This window comes from Solenopsis invicta, chromosome 8 (genome assembly GCF_016802725.1).
Source record: "Solenopsis invicta isolate M01_SB chromosome 8, UNIL_Sinv_3.0, whole genome shotgun sequence".
Lineage (NCBI taxonomy): Eukaryota > Metazoa > Arthropoda > Insecta > Hymenoptera > Formicidae > Solenopsis > Solenopsis invicta.
This window is the reverse complement of record NC_052671.1, coordinates 96,107-119,724: the sequence shown is the minus strand read 5'-3', so window position 1 is coordinate 119,724 and position 23,618 is coordinate 96,107. Positions and strand designations below refer to the sequence as shown.

The following is a 23,618-nucleotide window of genomic DNA, read 5'->3' as shown; positions in this document are numbered from 1 at the left end:
TAGGATTTGGTCAGATTTTATCTTACATATAAAAAAGTTAAGATTTTTACATATAAAATTGTTATAAAATTAAAAATTTAATTGAATTTTTTAATAGTCATAATTAATAAAATTAACAAAAGCAGTAGATAAAGTTTTAAAATAAACTTTTATTTTAAAACGAGGAGTTGAGAAGTAAAAGAAAATAGCTACGATTTTTCTTGTAATTGTTTTTTAAAATTATCCAAGTATTTGAAAGTTTTTGGAAATGTAATACATATTTTTTTCTTCAACTGATCAAGTTATAAAAAAGTGTCTAGTTAATTAGATAGATATTATAGATAAGTTGTTTAAAATTAAATTGTTCTTGGATACATTAATTGAAGATTATTCTTTAATGGTAATTTGCACGGATTTCTGTTTCAGTATACCGATTGGGATCGGGTGAATGATGGTTATCAAAATCAAAGAGCGATAGCGGACATCGTGGGCGATTATTTTTTTATCTGCCCATCCACACATTTTTCGCAATTATTTGCAGATCGCGGCATGAAGGTCTACTACTACTTTTTCACGCAGGTAGGCGATTACTTATATGTTATATCACGTACGTTAATTTATCAAGATACTCGTGTGACGATAAAAATGTAATGCATAAGAGGCTCCTACATATGCGGATGGGTTAAATTGGGTACTTATGAGTACTTATGCGTATAATTGAATGTAACCCCTTCTTTTTTTTTTTAATATTTTATATAACTGCAAACTGCGCAACTGTGTACTTGTATAAGGTATTCGTAAAGCTCGTCCCCACTCCATATTTCGAAAATGATTGAAAATTATAAAAAAAATCGTGAAATACGTGTTTGATTTACTTTTTTAAAGAGTTAGGAAAGGAACTTTTCCTCCCCCCTTCCTCCTGAACCCCTCAAGGAACGTTCTAGAGATCCCAACTCAAAAATTTGTAATGGAAATCTCATATTGTAGTATATCGTTAGAAAGGGCATAAAAAAGAAAACTTTTAGTTTAAAGCGAAGATTGATACGTTGACTCTTGTTCGAAAGTTATAATACTTAGGGTCAAAGATAGAAAAAGGCTTTCTTCAAAAAGTTCTCACAAAATCATTACTCTCATTCAAAAAATCCTACACCCAGAGAAAAGTTATATTTAAATTAATATTCCACGGATATTGAAATAATATACCATGAATATTATATAAGAACGGATATACAATATTAGTACAACATTCCCATAACATCAAAACAATATTTGAAATATTGAACAACATTCTAGAAATAAGACTTGGGCTGCTCTTAGAATTCACCGCGAATTATACGAGATATCATGACATTTCATTACCTCAGATGTATTCCATGATCGTTGTTCTTCCTCTACTTTTTGTGAGTTTTATTTGTATTCTTATATACATTAATTATAAATATGGTATATATTTTACCCGAGACAAATATGTTGCAAACGAAATTAAAGAGGATATTGTATTAACCTCACACTTTTGTAATATTTTAAAAGCGGTTTTTGCTGACCGAAGCGGACATTTCGACGTTGTTGCAACCTTGTAGAGATGTTTCAGAGACATTACGAAACATAATAGTTTCAATGTTATATCCCTGCAACATTTCAGAAACTTTTTTGTGTTTTCAGAGATCCTGCCATTGGTCTTTGTTCGTTAGTTCTTTCTAGATTTTAATTATAAAAAATTTTACATTTATTTTGCGTATTGATGAATCACACTTAGTGTTTTCAGCATCATTATCTTTGCATCATATAATACATACATATACTCTCGGTGTAGCGCGATTATTGTACCGAGCTTGTGCTGCTATTTTTCCAAAGTAATCTGAAAGAAGTTTACAAGACTGAGAAATTGTCTCAAAAGTATTATGTAAATTGGATTTTGAGTTGTTTGCATATATAACGCAATAAGATTTTGTGATGGAAATAGCTAAAGGAACAAAACTGAAAATTGAAAAAAAAATTGTAGAGTAGAACTCAGGTGCCGAGTATATAGCGCGGCATAAATGGAAACAATTGTCTTATAAACGATAATGTGTTATTAACGTTTCCTAGTCACACGTAATTTACTTACAACATTAATCAATCATTGTATTCTGCTGTTGCCACGATAAAGTGTGTACCGCGAATATTTGGCGGTAACGAGTAATAACCAGACATCAACATATACCCACATTATCAATCACGCACAAATCACGTCCGCCTGATTTATTTTGCCGTTTTGCCGATCATCAATTTGCGAGGTGTTATCATACCGAAAGATAATGCATCCTCCACAACATTATGCAGGTGTAATGTTTAAAGTCAGAATGTAGCAAATTGTGTGCATTCATGATGCTGTACAATTACCGATCCGCCTTATCGCGCGCGCGCGCGCGCGCGCGCGTGTGTATGTGTGTGTGTGTGTGTGTGTGTGCGCGTGCGTGCGTGTGTGTGTGTGTGTGTGTGTGTGTGTGTGTGTGTGTGTGAGACCACCGAAATTATTTGAAATGTAAACTCACACGGGAGAAGCTTATATACATTGCATAATATACATTACGTGGACATCCTACTGTGTTGTCATGTGTCTCATTTGATTTGCCATTCCGTGTTATCATGTTTGGCTCTTCGTTGCGTTTATTTCGGACAAATAAACTCTCTTCCATCAATGACTTATTGAGTTTTAAACATCAAAATTGTATAACATGTTTAAAAATTGTTATGTGTCATGTAAGACTAACATAACGTTATTTGAGTTTTAAATATCAAAATTGACGAGGATTTGATTAGATTTTTTCAACAATTTTAAATATTTAATATTAATACATTTGCCGTTAATATTGTACATCACAATTGTCATATGTACTATTTTAATGGACCTTATTACCTAATGATATAATTTAAATTTTGCTTTAAATAGTTTTTCTGAAATAAATAAATATTTGTTGAAAAGATTTATTTTCATAAAACGTAATTAAGTAGAACTCTTTTACTTTCTGTATTAAATAAATATTTGGTTTGTATTACTCTGTCTCATTGTGCCATGTATTTTTGATACAATTTTTTTCTTCTTTTTTCTTCAGAAGTGGAATAGAAATTCCACTAACAAAGAGATATTGAAATAAGAATGTAAATGGCAAAACATTAGATTTGATCAAGTTGACGCATAATTTATCAATGAATTCACTGGCAAGTGGTCTGTGTTAAGTCCAAATCTGAAATCTGAGTTTCTTTTCTTTTCTTTCTCTTTTTTAAACGTTTCAATTTAAGGTAACATAATGCGTTATTGAATCCTTTACGTTAGCTGATATCCTAGCCTTTGCGTTGAAAAGAATGGCCTCATATGTTTTATAAGGTGAACTTGGATTGAAACGAGTTACATTTTAAATTTCAACTTTGCTTCAAATGTTCAAAGTTAGTAGATTTTTGGAGTTTGAAGTTTGTTCGATTGATCCTCAAGACGCGTAGCAGCTTTAGATTTTATGAATGCGTACATATATAACATTTGTGGAATATTTGAGTAGACTTGAGAAATTACTTGCTTCAAAACTCTCTCTCTCTCTCTCTCTCTCTCTCTTATAAATTATATACCAGCACATTTTCAAATATTCAATCTTTGACATTTAGCCCAACGACGCATGTTCTTGATTTATTTAATGTTATCAGCAAGAAGGGGAAGTGGAAGAGTTTATCTCTATGATTATTATAGAAATTACTATAATTCTAATGTATCACTTATATATATCACTTATATATATTGTATAACAATTTAATGTAATAATAGAGTTAACAAAAGTATTTTCAAATAATTTTTTTTTCCTCTTAGGAAATTCTTTTTCAAGGACCCGCAGAATATGGAAAATCTTATGGAAAATGGCCCTCGGTTAAATTGACTGCAATTGAAGTACGTTGTTATTCTCGATGTTCCGAACAAAAGTCTCAATGGGCATAACTCTCTAAGTTTAGTACTTTAGAGACGTTTGAAGTGATTGTATGCATGCTTTTTGGAAACCAAGTACATATGAATATATTCACGTGTACACATTTATATACCCGCATACACGCGCGCGCGTGCGTGTGGATGAACATATACTTATATATACATACAAACATATTATACATACATACACACACGCACGCATGCACGCACGCACGCCCGTACGCACGCCCGCACGCACGCACGCACGCACGCACGCACATATACATTTTATATCTTTTATTGCATTTTTTTGTAATTGATTCGAAGATCTATTATAGATCTTTTAAAGATCTTTTAACTTTTATCCAAAACACTTTTTCCTAAAATGAGATTTTGAAATATTTTGCTGTCCCGGTACTTTTTCCCCGTCCTGTATATATACGTATATGTACTATATATGTACACCCGCATACACGCGCGCGCGCATATAGATGTGCACATGTGAATATATTCATATATACTTGGTTTCAGAAAAGCATGGTACAATCACTTCAAACGTCTCTAAAGTACTAGACTTAGAGAGTTATGCCCATTGAGACTTTTGTTCGCGACGTCGAGAACAACAACATACTTCAATTGCAGTCAATTTAATCGAGGGCTATTTTCCATAAGGATTCTGCGGGGTCCTTTAAGAAAAATTTTTATTTGCTTCGCGATTAGGATTTTAACTCGTGCCCAATATGGCCGCCTCAATAAGGTTTTTCCACGTCTATGTTCACACTACACTCTCATATTTGAGAGTGTAGCGTGAACACAGACGTGAAATAACCTTATTAAAGCGGCTATAGTTAAAATCTCAATAGATTTAAAACTTTTATAAATATAAGTATTAAATGCTATGTTAATAATTTTACTCTATGTTTCTCGTATACGTATAAACTTTAAATTGTATGTGTTAATGTATAATTAATATAAATATATGGGTTTTCTTATATGGGTTTTTTTATAAGAACCACTTAATACAAATAATAGAGTTTTCTATCATATTGTAATGTACGAAATCATAAGATACTTGAGTCGGATAAGGTCTAGTACTAAATAAGTTTAACTTTTGAATTTATTGTTAAAAGATACGCCTGTAGTATATGTATATTAAAGATGTGTTTAGAGAAAAAGGTAAAGATAAGGCCAAGAAGTTAAAACTGGTACTAACACGTCTATTCAGTGCAATAAAAGTGTATTTGTTACGTAGTGGATGTATGGACTTTTTTATAAAAATTCGCTAAACAGATTGCGAGAAATTTAAAAAGATTATTAAATATATATTATTTGATAATTTATTATACTATTCAATTTCTTATATAGATAATAATGAATTGAAATGTATCTTGGAATAAATGTATTTTCTTTAAAAACGATGCACTTATCAAACAAGATTATTATTATTATCCGTTTGTTATGCGTGGGGTTTACAAAGAGAACAAAGAAAGAACAATTTTTAATGCTCTTAACTTTTGAAAAACTAAAATTGCATCTAAATATAGCCAGAAATTTTCAATAAAAAATTAATTATACTAAATTAAGGTTCCTGTAATTAAATATGTGAAAGTTTGAAATATAATATATTCATATCCAAAGATTCATTATGTTCCAACAGTCCATAAGTCTTTCTGGGTGAGTCACATTTATATTTACATTCATTAAAAAGTAATTTGGTAATTATCTTAATAAAATTAGCGTATACGTTTATAGAGAGAATTTTTCAATGATTCGAAAGATCTGTTTGGATCCACTTGGATCTGTTTTTTCAAACCGTTAGTAACTTGAATCAACCGTGATTTGACTGGTTTGTAATTTATTGAATTTTGCAGTATTGTACACTGAGGATGACTCCAAAGAGAGTTGATTAGTATCTAATAAAAAAAAGAAATTTTTCAAATATTTTTGCGCTTTTTTAGTTAAATCGTGACTCCGATTAGCCTTCTGGGAGCATTGTTTCATTAACTTTTGAGAGTCTAAATTAAAAATTTGTTTTATTATAAATGCTCAAATTACATAATAATCTCTATTCTCCTTTTCACCGCATTTGATGAATTTAAAGTTCGTGATGTATGTCTGTGAACGTCCATTCAAAATTATTTAAACTTCACTATTCGTTTCTGCAGTTGTTATCCTCGCGTGACAAGTCGATCTGAAAGAAATAGAGAAAAAAGAAAAGAGAGGAAATGAGAAAGTGAGAATGAAGGAAGAGAGCGAAGTAAGGTAATGTTTCTATAATGATGCAAGGAAAGTAAAAATTGAAAATAATGGTGATTTTCTTCATTTTGCTTCACTTGACACTATCGATTCTTTTATCCACCATTTCAATTACAGATTGTGATTTGGAAGTGGATCGAAACTTCGAAATGTGACTCTTTGTGATTCTTTGTCGTTTCAACATTGTTACATATATATATTTTACATTTTATAATATATGTATATATCTTACTTTTGTTTAGCTTTTATGATATTATATCAGAAAGTTTATACATTTTTTTCTGCACGTAACTATTACGTTACGTAATCACATATATCTTTTTAAGTATATAGAAAAAATTAAGGATGCATTGCAACATTCTGTTGATTATAATATACATATGCATACATATGTTTTTCTATTTTAATATACCAATAATTTGGTTATCAGTTTCAATTTAACAGTTATAATTAAACAGTTATAATTCAATTTTTTTGTGAAAATATAAAAATATATTAAAAACTTTATAAAGATGCTTTGTATGTAATTGCTGTCGACAAGTTGTCGAAAAGAATGATGTCGAAAATTTTCTGAGCAACTCAATTTTCATTGGATAATTTTTATTTGCCGCGCTGCAAGATAAAATGTCGATACAAATAAAAGTAGATAAAAATGTAAAAGTGCAATAGGTATGTATGTTTTCTCTCGTTTAATGTAAACCGAGTAAAGCGTTCGATCGAATATTGATAATAGATAAATATTCCAACAGTATATTTATATCTTTTTTCTTGAAAATTGAACGTTCCTTACTTTCGCATTCAATCCTAAAGAGCGATTTAATTTTACTTGGTGATAACACCAAGTATCGCTCACTCGTGTCTCCGCCGTGTGTGTTTGCATTTTCGAGTAACTCGATCGGTGGCGTCACGCCGATAGCCGTTTGCACCAAAAAAGCAGAAAAAGTCGTACAAAGTGCATTTTAAGAGAAAATAAATAAAAAAATGAAATCTCTCTCTTATCTCATTTTAAATACTTGTAATATTATTTCTATTTTAAAGAATTCCTTTTCTCGGGAATAATGACTTTTTTGCATAACGTAATTGACGAATGAACTTTGAAGACATAAACGTTTCGCCAGAAAGATAAAGTACTATTGAAAAAGAAAGTGAGAAAAAGACATTAAAGATAAAGATAGTTTGAAAAAAACATATTTAAAGTTATTCATAATTAGCTCAAGTACTTTTAATAGCTTCATATAGATGTACAATATAATATGACATTATTTTTATTAGTATATGTAATTTCAGATTTACTGTGTAAAATTTTTTTAATTTTAACTGTGAAAAAAGTGGGTTAAAAAATATAATAAATAGAATAATATTGAAAAGAACAGAGTTAAAATGACAAATCTTATCTGAGCAAAGGAAATTTTGATATACACTTGCATTATCAATTTGAAAATTATCTTGGTTGTTGTATTTTACACGTCGTAACAACGTGCAATAATAAATAATTATAAAAAATTTTAAATAATTTAATCGAAAATGCGTTAATCTGTAGCTGTAACACACGTAAATGAAGTTTTCATGAAAAATAGCGCTTTTATCTAATCCACACTGTTGATTACGTTACTCTTTTCCTATATTTGACGTCACTTTTTTTTCCTCTTTTCTTCCTTTCCTCCATACCTCCTACCAATCCTATTTTTCACTACTCCATTTCCCTTTTCCACCTCTCACGCAAACACCTTTCTCGCATCGTCTCCCTCTTTCTTACAGCATCCTTTTCGCAACCTTTCACATTGCACTTTCCAGTTTACTCTTCCTTTTTCTTTTCTCTCTTTTCTTTTTCGCTCCCTCACTTTGCACAACTTTCCATCTTCATTGCAGGCCCTGGGCCATGAAACGCATATAAGCAAAATGCCCGCGGTAGGAAGGCTCGAGCAATTAGCGGAGGAGGTAATTTATCAGGCTGCAGTAGCGCTCGGTTCTTCGAAACGCCGTCGCGCCCGTCGCGTCCGTCGCTGGAAGTAAAGAGGATGTCATTACTCATGCGCGCCGGCCGTAATCTTAATAACGGCTTTACTCTCTGGTTAGACTTGGACGAAAGTCCAAGCACTGCTAGCCCTCTCTTTTTTCTTTGTCGGTGGTCGGTGGCGTTACCTATTTCTTCTTTTGGATTTCAGTTCGTCGCAGGCGTTGTAGACACCATCAGAATGCACTAATTCTGTGTGTTCATTCGAAATTGATATTCAATCATACGTCCATATGCTTTATCGTTCAGAATGGAATATAAAATTATTTGGATAATGAAATTAATCTGACAGTAAACATCTATAATACTTATATTTGAAATTAAAATTAAATTAATTAATTACAATTTATGACAATTTTAGCATATTTTTGAATCTATGCGATGTAACATGCAAATATAATAATACATCAACAGTCTGGTGTATTTACATCTCTGAGCTGTAATAAATAACGTTAAGTTGATAAAATAACAATAAAGCATATATTGTGTTGCAGAGGACAAGTACGAATGTATGGGGCGAATGGATGGGCGTGATGCACGGTGACGAAGTGGAGTACGTCTTTGGGCATCCTTTGAATAAGTCTCTAGAATACACTGACGAGGAACGAGATCTGTCTTTAAGAATGATTCACTACTTCTCTCGATTTGCATACACAGGGTGGGTATTATGTGTTTTACGTGTCATGTAACATTGTGTATTTGTTTGTTAAAACGTAAAGGTTTGTCGTATTTATTCGATATAATAAACAAAACGTATATTACCTAACCTATCGTGTGAAGAAAAAAACTATTATATTACAAGAAATTGCTATATATTAAATATTTATTAATACAATATACATATAAGGGCAAATTGAAAAGTTTCTGATCTGATCAATAAAATAGAAATTTTCGGGATAAAATAAAATTTATCTCTCAACGTAATCTCTTTTGAACGTAATCTCTTTTACAAAAATTTTGGTGTTGTATGAGTTGTCTTGAAAGAAAATGTTACAATTTTTTTAGTAAGATATCTCGTTATAATTACTATTTATAATAGTAATTATTGAAAAATTGGTCTCGAAAACATTAAGAAAAATAACTTTGGTCAACGTAATACTATAAATTATGAAAAATAACCAAGAGCTTGGTTATTTTTCATAATTTATAATATTACGTCTTACAATCTAAAATTTTATTATTTAAAATATTCATATCTTGATTAAATATTACAAAGAGATATTTAAATTTATTAAAAATGTTTAAATTTTCGTTTTTATTAAAAGATGGACAGATACAAATTTACCAAACAGTCACACACATACACACACACACACACACGCACACGCACACTCACACGCACGCACACGCACACGCACACGCACACGCACACGCACGCACACGCACACGCACACGCACACGCACACGCACGCACACGCACACGCACACGCACACGCACACGCACACGCGCACGCACATACACACACGCGCGCGCGCAAAATGTAGGATACTTAACGTTATAAATTGCAGCTGATAATTTTTGTATTTTTAACGGTACAAATCAGTTAGTTTAATTACAAAGGTTCGAAAGATTATACATTTTATTGCATTGATGATACTATTATTATGTCATATAAATGTCTCCTAATTTATCAAATTTTGGTAAAAAAAAGCAAATTCCAATAATGTTACCGCAAGATAAATTTTTCAGAAATTTTAACTAATAAGTTTGTAATAAAAGCGTCATAATAATTACATGTTGCTTTCTATGAATGAGATTTGGTTTTTTCTGGATTGTTCGTTATTGTGTGTTATAGTAAAAATAAATTTCAAATATTGCTTATAAAGACATGTTGTAACACACAAATGTTAGAAACAAGAAAATAATTTTTGTAAAAGCGTGCGCTAATATCAGTTAATTAGGCCTGGTGAGTCGCATTCATCAGATAACAAATTAATCCATCGTTTGACTGTCATTCACGGAGAGAAGTCTAATACTGCGGTCACGTACATAATGGTTACAAAATAAATTTGAAAATTGGTTTATTTTTACGTAATTGCAACAAATATTAAAAGTGTATTACGAGTGTAAAACAATCTACACAACTTATTACTAAAACTGTTTGTTTTATCGATTTTTGAAAGTAAAGTAAATAAAAATTTTTTTTCACATCAATATGTGTGTTTTACGCTCATTTTTGGAACTGCTGCTTCTTTATACTCCAATACACAACATGAAAAAGAAGAATCAATTAAATGGCGTAAAAATGTTCAAACTTGATTTTCAAGCTTCAAATTTTGGAAATTGGTGTAAATATAGATTAAAAATGTTGAAGTTGTAGCAATTTCTAAGAATTAGTTACTAGATTGCTATTTGGTCGTTTTGAAATATTCGAACAATTTATTAAATTGAGACGCAGCTATCTTTACTTTTTAATCTGTCTTTTAGAATGCCAACAGTAACTGAATCCGAGTGGCCACCTTATACAAGAGATCATCCAAAGTATTTTATTTGGAATGCTGAAAAAAGTGGGTTTGGTAGAGGTCCTCGCACAACAGCTTGTGCATTTTGGAACGAGTTTCTACCACGTCTAAAAGGGGTTCCAGGTACGTAACAAAAATAAAAAAATGAAATATTTTTTAAGAGAACAGTCGTTTGTGAATTGTACGATTAAACGTTGCTGATAAAAGTTTAACACGTTGAATGAATTGAGAGACAGACAGAGAGAGAGAGAGAGAGAGAGAGGGGGGGAGAAGGGGGGAGAAAGATACGTATTTTCAACCCTTGTTCTTATCATTTGCAGATCCCACACCCGAAGCATGTAAGAGCGCAATGGCGTCAAGCGTTTCTGCGGGTGTCGGCGGACTGTGTGGTTCATCAACCATCATATCCATCCTCTTACTTCCGGTGCTGGTAGTATATAGATTCATATAAGCGGTCACTCATCTATCGGTCGACAAACCCTTTTCATGGCTGGCAGGTACCTGACTGGGCAGAAAAGTTCCATCGGCGCTACCGTCCGACAAACAGGTCCTATAATGAGCGTTGTTTACGCTTCAGGGTCGCATTAGCGGTCGTCAACCATTCGTAGATCGATAGGTCGCCGTAGGACGTATGCTACCGTCGTATAGCAATAGTCCGTCTTCACTGTGTCGTTATGTCACCGGCACTGGTAGCACAGCGCGCGACGTTTGCGAATGATAATCAGATGCTCCGCGTCTCGCGACGTGGTGCATTCGCCGTTTCGAGGTAGTAGCCATAGATTTATACCACGCTGTGCGCGCGATCCACGACTGAAGAGACAAAAGATACTCTCGGCAACTACCCGAGAGATCCTGAGGGATCCCGACGATCGACTTTTGCACAAGTCGATTTGCACTTGTTCGGCGTATTCATCGATCTGGTTCCGGCTTAGTCTTAGGCCCTAGTTCTTTTTCGCATTTTTCTTATCCCCTGCAATTCGCTCTCGTCGATAAATCCCTTCATTCAATCTTATTTCTACGTCATCGGATTGATAACTCGAGATAATGTAAAATATGTATACGTAACTATCCTGGCAAGCTCGCGGAAATTTATTTTGCAATCTCATTACAAATATTTTTCTGAAAGTAAACTTTTACAATAAACAGTACACACTCTAAATACAATTATCGGTGGCGATTGACCCAAGAGTTTTCTGATGAGTTGATTGTGAGAAATGTGTGTGTGTGTGTGTGTGTGTGTGTGTGTGTGTGTGTGTGTGTGTGTGTGTGTGTGTGTGTGTGTGTGTGTGTGTGTGGGGGGGGGGGCATTTGCAAGTGCCAACAATGCAATACAAATGAATAAAAGATATTGTCATGTTTTGTATAGACGCGAGACGATATCTCTCCAAGAGAGCTACTTACATACCATACCATACCATACGATATCATTAAATGGATGATCGTTATTATTCGTTATTCGACAGATATTCGTAACAAAGGTTAATGGCGATCTATCTTGATCTCGCGGCTAATATACAACACTTGATGAGTTATGTTATTGACGACAGAGCGTGACATATAATTTCAAGATTTCAAAGTCAAGTGAACTCAACGATCAAATTAAACGCAAAAATTCAATTTCCATCAAATACGGACGGCAATAAACTCGGTAATATACATATTTGTAACGGGTTCGTAAGATAAGCTCTGTAATAACAGTGCGAACAATCTCTTCGTTCGATCAGTTGTAAGAAACCAGCTGCTACCAGTGCAACATCTTGTAATATATTTGATTTCTTACAATTAATTTGTAATCGATCAAGTTTTATATGCAATATCAATTTCAGAGCAGAAAGCGAAAGATGAAAGAGAATGATGAAGATAATAAATAAACGAAGCGTAGCTAAAGTGAAGTAACCGGTATGGAAGGGCGCGGTTATTAACTCTGAACTCAGTAAGCTGGAAATCGAATGATTAATAACACGTCGCGATTTTTACCGTCAGCGTCAATCGCGCGCGCGCACGCAAGAGAGAGAGAGAGAGAGAGAGAGAGAGAGAGAGAGAGAGAGACTCTCTTAGAGAGGTCTTTGACAACTCATCTTGCTTTTGATAAAGAATCGTTGAAATTAAATTAAGTCGGTGAAGCAAAATTAAATGCATATCTTGAATTAAAATAAGTGTTTTACAATCAGCTGATTATATCAGTTATATCTACGTCTGACAATATATTGATGATAAAAAATGATTCCAAAGATTTGACGAATATTTCAATATTTAGTAATTGAATATTTTGCAAAATATATATGAATTTAAATCTTGAGAAAGTATGATCCATTATCAATTATATATTGAATATTTACAATAAATAAGTAATTTCCTTGCAAAAGAAACAAAATGAAATTTTTTAAAAAGTATAAATATATTAACTCACGTCGCAAAGAACAAAAACACCCATCAACTTTATTAGCATATTATATAGTCTTTATATTATTAAATTAAGTCCTCAAACATTATAAAGAGATAATATTAATTCAAATATTTGTCTTTAATAGTTATTTTAAGAAGAATGATAGTATCGTATTCTCACTATTCGATAATCTAACAACAAATTATTTTTATATCTTTTAAAATCACTTGAAGACCTAATAGATAATAATAATAATAATAATAATAATAATAATAATAATGATCTGCTAATCGTAATTACTGCACAAACTATCGGCCTTAAAAAATGTCTTTTTGTATATATTTATTTGCAAATATTTAAATTTAATAAAATCAATGAAAGAAGATCAATAAGTTCAAGTCAACTGATGTGTTTTACGTGAAAAGTTATATTTTTATCTGATTGTTTAACGGCTTTGTAATAAATTTTATTTTGCTTTTTATAAATTATTACCAAATAAAAAAAGTGTACGCGTGTGCGTGCATACGTATGCGTGTGCGTATACTCGTGCGTGTATATATACTTGAGAGCAACTTTACTTTTATCTCGTAAAAATGGAAGATTAATATATTCCAAAAATTATAAAACATGTATATTTAACTATAAAATACAACACTAATTAAAATTCAAAATTTTTAATTTTTACATGATCAAACGGACGTAAGATTTTTAATAATTAATATGCATCTTGTATAAAGGGCGAGATAATTATTCAACTGTTTGACATTTTGTAAAGATGTTCATTCTCCATTCTTCATAATTCATACAATGTATCGCCATAAAATTAAATAAGTCATTTGCTACAATAATACAATACATTCTAAAACTAAATAAATTGCAGATAAAAACAAAAATAATATTTATCATACAAGATTTCAGTTACTCAATAATTATAACAATTTAGTATTTATCGCTTAATTGTACGTTATCCATTAATTTAACCGATCCAATTGCATGATTGAATTAATGAAGATATCACCCAACCGAGAACATTCATTTTAACATTCATACCTTATAGCCAGTGTGAAAAGAAACGAATAATATAGTATACAATATGCTCTTGCCCAAGGTAAGACCGAATATCAAGGATTTAACGATGAAGCAATTTAACGCTGAAGCAGACCCCGTGCTCCGAAAAGCTTAAGAGTACCTCTCGGCAAAAAATAAAACAAAAAATTGATGAGATCTTTAGACCTATGTGCACTATGCTTAGTTTTGAATTGAAAAATAAAACTAACAAATATCGATGTATTTCCGCGAATCTTGAATATTGTTTTTTAAAAGCATATATGCTACATAAATATATGCTACTTGTGCAGAATTGGACAAATTTGCCTATCGTATATACTATTGTGGTGAAAAAGTTTTGTAAAAGGAAACTGTAATATACGGAAGTGGAATTTGACTTATTTGACACCGGATTACGAACTTGGTTTGCCGTTATCACTTTCCGATTTTACATACGAGAGCAGCTCGTTTAACCACCACGTTGTGATTGACAGTCACTCACAATGGCCGCGGTATCTAAAATTTTTCCACTGCTCTAGCACTGTAAATGGTCGAAAGTCAATCGGAACGCGGTCAAAAAATTCTCCCACCTTTTCATGCAGATCGAAGACCTTGAAGTTAATTTTGCGCATTTGTTGGAGAAAATTTAAAATTGCATGATTGACCGCACGATTGATAATTCGGTCGATGTGCATTATACAATAAATCGTGATTTGTTGAGGAGATGTCAAAAGGAGGAGATCCGGAATCAAAGCTTGGTTTATCTTGGTGTTATTACAGACGACGTTTCAAACTATTATTTCGGATAAGATAATGGAGGTAGTGAGCCGAGTGCGGCACGTCATTCTCGATATAAATACGCTCGGGTTTAAAAGTTACTAGTGTAAAGGAACATTAAGACTCTTAATACACACACTTTTAATGCTCCTTCACGCTAAAAATAATAAATTTGCATAATTTATTAATAAATTAGCTATATATATTAGCAATATGCTTATATTATATTAATTTTCCAAATTATAATATATATCATAAATGCGCGGTATGCGGTAAACTGCAAATATCATTGTACACGTAAGTGCATTCACAATTCGTACATGATTGGTATTCAAACTATCATGTAGATTAATAAATTTCAAATTAGACAGTTCACTTGCACCAATTATTTTTTATGAAAAAATAGGCAAGTACAATTGCAAAATAGAAAGATGATAATTTGGCAAAGCTAATGACGATTATTTATGCATAAAAGATAAAAATTTGAAATTTATGCTGTTACGAATGTTAATTCTTTTTAATGGAGATTGAACATTTGCAAGAGAATGATGATTGTTTTGCGCGAGAAAATGGAAGGAAAAAAAAAAACGACAGGATGACTCACGTGAAATACAACATCATATATTTTTAACACGTTTTACACCCGAAATTTTAGTCAATAATATAAATTAGTGAGGCAAGGAAATGTGACGGAAATACTTGCGATGAAAATGCTATTAAGATGAGGATATAAAAAAAAAGAATACAAGATTATGTCTGTTGAAGATTATATCTATTGTTTAAACAATGAGAACGACAGCGAAAGCGGTATCGTTTTTGTGTGACGCGTACAAAAGCAAAATCTGCAAAAAAAGTATATGTATAATATATGTATATGTATAATATAACACGTATGAATGAGCTAAAGATGACTGTAGCATGATTGTATACGCGCGCGCGCGTTGTATATACGTATGTGTACGTGCGTGCGTGCGTGCGTGCGTGCGTGCGTGCTTCTGTGTGCACGCGTATGCGAGAGATAAAATTTAACTACATGTTTAAGTTATAATAGCGATAATATTTGGTAAAACACAATTCGGAAAAACCTCTAGTGAGTTGCAAGTTAAGTCTTGAGCATTCGATCTTACTTTTTGCGTTCTTCAAATGTTAAAATCTGGCGATTGATTAAGCGATACGTGAATTATCATACGCAATTAGCAATATTGTTTGATCCCATAATTGATTAATTGTTATAGTTCCCGCAAATTCATCTGCGGGATTTATGTGAAAATATTAGTTTTGTCCTTAAATTAAAAAAAAATGCTACATTTTTGTATAAGATGAAAGGGTATTTGCGCGCAATTATTAAGTTATATGGTCACAGTTAGGACTATAAAACTTCAAATGTAAGCTTGTATTGCGACAAGTTAGTAGTAGAGAGATTTGCTCATGATTCTCACGTCATTGTATTTACATATGCGTATGACGTATGTACAGGGTGTCCTATATGAATTAATCTATATCAAAGTATGCGGTATATATGTTGTATAAAAGAAAATTAGGTAAGAAGCAAAAATGATTAAAGAAGCGTCATTATGACAGACATTGTAAAACACTTCATATGTATCGATATTCAACTTTGGTTTGGATATTTATTTAAAATACCATAGATATATAATCCTTTTGTAAGTTTGCGCATAGTCCATTTCAACATAACAACAAAAATACAATATATATTAATTTTGGCTTACATATCTACGAGTAAAATGTGCTCTGACATATTTCAGGAAATGAGAGCTCGTTGACTTAATTCAACGCACGTGTCAAGTTTATACGAGTTACATTGCAGCTTCATCTGTAAGAGAAATTTAATTTGATGCTAGAAATTTTGGAAGGAAAATTTTATTTTGTTTTGTGCTTCTGGTAGCGGCACTAGAAATTATGTTGCTCTATTATTTGTCAGTTTGCGCGTTGCTATTTTATTCAAACATCTTGCATGTTCGCGTCGCGTTTATATCTGAATGAATTGAATGTCTTTGTTTTGTGATTTGAAATAGATATCTTGTGTATAGATTTCTCGAGTAAAAGAATATTATTTAGGACAAGTATTATATATTGTAACTCTTTCAAAATATCTTGCTTTATAATTTGCTTTTTTCAGCTCCTAAATATATTCTTTCCCTCTCTCTTCCTATGCACATCTCAAGTTTTCAAAATGCTTTCTGTAAATATTATTTACACTAACATTATTAATCTACTAATTGGTTACGTATTACGTATTAGAGACATATTACTTATTAAAGATCGTAATAATAAACGTAATAAGATCGCGCATAAGTAGAGGAGAAGGTAGATATTACGACCACTCCTATTATTTCTCCTGTCATTAAGTGACGAATTGCTAATTATTTATAGAATCATTTGTTTGGTAGTCTGCGCTTATGTAGTAGCGCTATTAAGTCAAATATACAATAATCGGCTATTGTCATAAGACATTTTTACTTTTGAAATTTTTTCAAGTTACATTTTAACACTTAATTACACATACTTTCTCATTGTTTTAAACTTGAGCGTATTATCACACGAATGAATGTACATTCGAGTATTTCTTTTGTAATTTAATTTTCTCCTCGGCTGTATATACTTCAAGCTATCATTTAGCATAATTTATGCTAAATTATTCAGTGGTATAGCATTTTAAGTTAGTATGGCTGTCCGTGCTCGTAATGTGGCTATTACCGAGATTTTCATATCGTATTATTTCTTCGATAAATCGATTATCACTCTAGAGGGCTTGATTTTTCAAAAATATTAGAGATATTATTTTAGGTTTGTTGCTTACCGAATGTTAAACAAGGATAAAATAAAAGGATACTCGGATGCATCTGATGACTTCATGCAGAACAATTTACGATCAACGTCAAAATAATAATAAAGCGTGAATCGTAAAAGTGATTGATTGAAAGGTGACTTTTAATAATCATTTTACAGTCATTTTGACATTATTTTGATGTCGTGATGACTTTTTGTCCTGTTATAGAGACAGATTTTTAGTATCGATAATAGGAAGATTATGTGTAAATGCGTAAAATTTTGTAATATTTTATGTTTCTTTTAGATAGAACTGTTAACTAAAAGTCTAAAAGTTTGTTTTGTGAAAACTGTCCTTTAGACATTTTGTGATTTATTTTATAATTACATTAAGTCAGAGCATGTATCTCTATCTTAAAACTGATATGGTAGTTCTTTTTAATAATTTAATTTTAAAAAATATACAATTTTGTAACAAATATTGTATATTTTTTAAAAGTAAGTTGTTAAAATATTAAATTTGTTTTTTAACTAAATTAATTTTTTAAATTAATTCTTGGCTAGCCATAATATTACTACTACTTTTCTTCTTCCACCGATTATGCAGTACATTGCATTTTTATAAAGCACATCCTAAGTCAACCTAAGTAATAAAAAAATTCATAATTTTGAGTTTAGAATCTATTAAATAACATTTTGATGAATATTATATTGGATTACAATATATGTATAATGTAATGTTGTTTTTAATATTACAATATTTATAAATGTATAATTTGTTATTTGTGCTACACAAATGTTAACTTTTTAGTCATAATTTTTAATAACACTAATTTGTATATTTGTGCGTATTCGATGATTTATTACGAAACGTGGCTAATTAATTGTTTTACTTGTTTCTCAATTGGCATTTTCTTAATGTAATTCACGTGCGAATATTTTCTCTACACAACCTGAAATATTTCAGAGTCCATTTATGACATGCGTTACTTATGGATATATACATATTATACAAAATTATTCAATGATAATTTGTGAACAAATGAGCTAATTGTTAAACAAGTACTTCTTTAGTGCGGTCTAAATTTTACTATAATTTATAAAAAAATAAGACGTATCGGAAATACGATTCTTCCATTTCTTACATATCATCTATATAGAATATATGTAGATGCGAGTCATGTGTATGGCAAGAAGGGGAGATATGTATGCGCATAAATGTGTATATCAACATCATTTGCAGGGATTATTAATGGACAATTGCAATCGATGAGACTCCATCTACCAATCGCTAATTAAAAGATAAAAAAAAAGAATTGAAAGAAAAAGAAAAAGAGAAAAACACACATTATTCCTATACATTTAAAAAGTGATTATAATAATTCGAAATTTCATTCTCCTATATTTAATGAACAAAGCTTTGATGTTACTATATTATTTAGGAAGCTAAGACCAAGGAGCGGTATTTATCTAACAATACCAAGAGAAATATGGAAACGCGTTTGTAAATTGTTGTATTGTATTACTTGTACTACTTGATTTAGCTATATATGTCATTATTATTATCTTGAGCTTTCTACCATGTGTATAAAGCGCATAAGAAAAAAAAATTCTTTTATTACAATATTAAGAAAGAGGAAAGAAAGGGGAGAAGGTAGAGAAGAAGAAAATAAAGAGTTATTTACATGTATTACGTCATTGCGTTTCTAATATCGATAGTATTCATAATTTATGCATTTTTACGCTATCCATTTTCAAACTTTTCATGAAAACAATTTGTCTATTTATATATGAATTTGTCATTTTATATTTGAAATTATCCCCGATTTATAATACGATCCGCATAGCACTTGATCTATAAAAGGATGGAAATTTTTACAATAGAAAATACTTGTAATTTTACATAGCAAAGAATGATGTATAGAACTTGCATGATGAACTTGTGCGACAACTACGTTATATCGCAGCAAAATCGATAATCGCGCATCGACCAGCCCATTTTTCAGAATTTGTCCTTTTTGAGCACCTTAATGCCCACCAAAGAGCGAGTTACGAGCAATTTACGCGCGGCGGATGCACCGCCATTAAATCGTTCCCTTGAAATCCAGTGATGGATCACAAAGGCATGACCTCATTTCCCTCCGATGGCACTGTCGGGAGTACCAGGTGCACCTGCACAACTTTGTCACTCTGATGAGCAATCTGTCGCCACGTTCTTGCATCAACGAATAATACGACTAGAGATACCGAGCGAATTTAATTGCACCGACGCGGATGTATCTAATAAAAATTATATTCAAGTCTTTAATATCGAAAAACCGATTTTTAGACTTTTTGAACGGAAAACCGCTCGAATTTGTTGATGAAACGAGAGATTATTACAATAATGAGCTTTCGATCATACAATTCAAGTGATAATATACATATATAGCACATAAAGAGATAGATTATTAATAAAGAAAGATATACTGTTTATACATAAAAAAAAGAGAAGAATTCTATTCGTGACTAATGTTATGCAGGTAATTCACAATTTTAATAATATACAATATATTGAATATTTTTTGAGAAACGGTTTGAAATTCTCTGATTGATGTATACGTTTGATCGTCTTGTTAAAAAAACATTAAAAAATATTGATGCACCTATTATAATTTCAACGTTAAGCTATCAAGAATTAAGAGATTTCTATCATGTAAATTATGCTTTAAAGGAAAACATTAACAACAAATTCTTTCTATCATACGCTTCGTTTCAACCGTTATTGATTTTATTTCACAATAAAATATTTTTACGTAATCAATTATGTAATTACAGTATATTTTATTGTATATTAATACCCCGAAAATGTGCACGCAATTATATTATATAATATTATAGTCCTATTTAATTATAAAGAAAGGAAAATTATAATCGATAAATCCAATTAAGGAATACGCGACGAAAAATTATGGAATATAATGTATAAAGATATACATTTCGCAGTGTATATTCAAACGCATGAAAGAAGTAAAGAAAGAGAAATAATGACACACAACACACACACACACACACACACACACACACACACACACACACACACACACACACACACACACACACACACACACACACACACACGTACACACATATGTATGCGTTAATCTCGGAATAAGATAATGTTAATGTTAATAGACTGTGTAGCCTTCAACACATACACACATAATGAAAAATTAACATGTCCTCATACATATCATTAGATAGTTCTTCATTCATAGAAGTGTTTCATGAAATTAACTTTAGAATCAGTGCCTCGTCGAACGATATTCGAGGATCAGTTGTGTAGGATGACATACGAATATTATACTTTATTACTTATCTGTAATAAGATCCGTAAGACGGATTTTATAAATTTTACAAAATTTCATATCATTTGAAAAACAGTATATCATAAACAGTGTTTTCCACAAATTATACATGTTACCTGCAATCAGTTGAAAAATTGGTTATAATTTGTTACAATAAAACAATGTTTCAAAACATTATCAAAAGTATTCAAATTTAAAAAATTTCTTCGCATTTACGAAACAAACAAAGATAATTTTGTGTTTAAAAAATGATGAATATAACTTGTTAGTTAGAGAGAGAGAGCGTCATTAGAGGTACATTAGATAGCTTGTTACCGTTTTATCTTTAGCTCTTCTGTCGATGTTCTTTATTTATTGTATAGGGCATAGGGCAGTTTACGATCATACAAATATTAATAATTTCTCTCTTTCCCTTTCTCTCTCTCTTTCTTGTTTTTTTAATATTACTACATTGAATACAATACTAAAATATTATATTTATTATTTAGTTAAAGAGGATATCCTCTCTCTATGTATAAAAATTCTTTAATATAAATTGATATATTACACGTTAATTAAAATAACAATTATTTTTTAAGGCAAATTTGACAAACCCAATTATATGTATCATTCATAATCTTCATTTACAATGAAGATGTGATCGGAACAAAATTTACAAAATTAATTTTATATTTAAATATTATTTGATTGATTTTAATATTCAACTTATTTATCTCTATTTCAAACAGATTGTTCCTACTCAAGTAACAAAATAAAATTAGTAAATTGTATGCGATGTATTGAAATTATAAATGTTCTGTATTTTTGTGTAAAATTTAAGTAGGATAAAAAGATCGCTTCTATTCGACGTTCAAATAACATACATATCGGACATCAGTGAGATAAAAAGATAGAGACAAACATAGAGTTAAAAATAGACATGGAGATATAAATAGAAATAAAAATAGGAAGAGTATGAGCAAATGTGTAAAAAGTGTGTGAATATGCGTGCGCGAGTGTGTATATATTATATATATATATATATATATATATATATACACACACATGTGTAAGGCCAGAGGGGGGAGAGAAAAAAGAAAAGAGAGAAGGAAAAAAAATTAAAAAGAGAATCGAATATACATATATGTATATAAGATGCATCTTGCGTACATTAATTTGGTAGTGGTTGGTTCAGTTACATGTACGTACAATGTTGTAGGTCTCCCGTTGCTCTGATAGTTTAAACTTTTGCTTTATCTAGCGCAAAAAAATATTAATTTTATAAAAAATGGAATTAGATATTTAAAATTATAAATAATTTGTACAAAGTTTTAAAAAAGCAATTTAAAACTTTGCAGGATTATAGTACTCACTAATTCGAATAAAAATGCATCCATATTAATCTGCAAAGTAAATCTTTCCAGCATAAATAGCAATCTTATTTTTGAACATATCAAGTTATTTAATCGCATTTATTTGGCACTTGTATGAAAATATAAAGCTATCTTATTGTAATATCGTAATACTTTGATATTGTAAATGCTCGTTGCTTAAACCATCAAACATAATTTTGATAGATATTAGATATATGATAATTAAAATTATCGTTCGTTAGATACGTAATTTTTTTAAGATATAAATTTATTAGCATTAGCAAATTATTATTTTAATAAAAATGACAGATATTTTATATATATTTTATGTGCTCTAATAAAGATATTTCAAAATAAATCGAGGATTTTTAAAAAAAGATTTAAGAGGATTACTTTGATCGTATATTATATATGTATTAAAACGGAACAGAGGATGATGTATAGAATGTTTTTTGTAAGAACAAAATAATAGAATGACAAAATATGTTATGCAGTTAATAATCTTTCACTTACATATCATATTATAATCCTACAAAATGTTAAACTATATTTTGGGAATACTGGATACATATAAACATTTATTAGCGTCTTCAAACAATATCTCGTAATTTTTACATTCTTTATTGAAAATTCCGCAAAATACAAAATGCAAATAAACTTGGAACATTATTATTTTTTTATTATTAGCGTAAGTGTATAGTAAATTTTAATAAAGCTTTAAAGATGCTGGTAATATAAGTTATTTGGTTACATACAGTATTTTTGTATACAGTATAAAAAAAAATTAAAAAGAGCAAAAATAAGATACAGTATAATAAAGAGCGAAGAAACAAAATTAAATCTCATTGTTGTATTAGTATCAATTACAACATTTTGTATTATTTGCTTATTTTATATTTTAGTACATATATCTCCCCCTCTATTGTGCCTTTAGATTAGAAAATTTAAATTATATTTAGAAATTATTTTATATGTGCTTGACGTGTTAATTGTGTAAGTAAGTCTAAAAAAAACATAGCTTAACATCAATCATAAATAATATGGCATGTTAAAATAAAATTGTTTTTTATTAACAACCTTTTACGTGTTTTCTTTCATTTTGTTATACATGTAAAAAACCAATATAAATATATAAACAATATAAAATGATTATTCTGTCTGAATTATGCAGTGTTCTACTTGTCATAAAACGTCGATTGTAAGACAAGTTTATAGAAAAAAATTTGTAATTTTTAATTTCACATAGAATAGTTTATAGAAGCATTTAATAAAAAAT

At 30.6% G+C, this 23,618-nt stretch overlaps 1 protein-coding gene across 14 annotated transcripts in view; it reads left to right on the top strand.

Moving 5' to 3' along the window:
* The window catches only part of LOC105193078 (acetylcholinesterase), a 103,195-nt gene extending 79,777 nt beyond the window's left edge, over window positions 1-23,418 (top strand). For 13 of the 14 annotated variants that reach the window (XM_039452858.1, XM_039452857.1, XM_039452855.1 and 10 more), the window contains 4 exons: window positions 406-558; window positions 8,675-8,838; window positions 10,609-10,766; window positions 10,964-23,418. In XM_039452858.1, coding sequence (XP_039308792.1) covers window positions 406-558; window positions 8,675-8,838; window positions 10,609-10,766; window positions 10,964-11,094 — 606 coding nt within the window. In that variant the 3' untranslated portion in view covers window positions 11,095-23,418. Of the gene's footprint in view, window positions 1-405; window positions 559-3,817; window positions 6,918-8,674; window positions 8,839-10,608; window positions 10,767-10,963 lie in introns of those variants that run through there. The other variant, XM_039452860.1, reaches the window with a different exon arrangement.
* The last annotated feature ends 200 nt before the right edge of the window (window positions 23,419-23,618 follow it).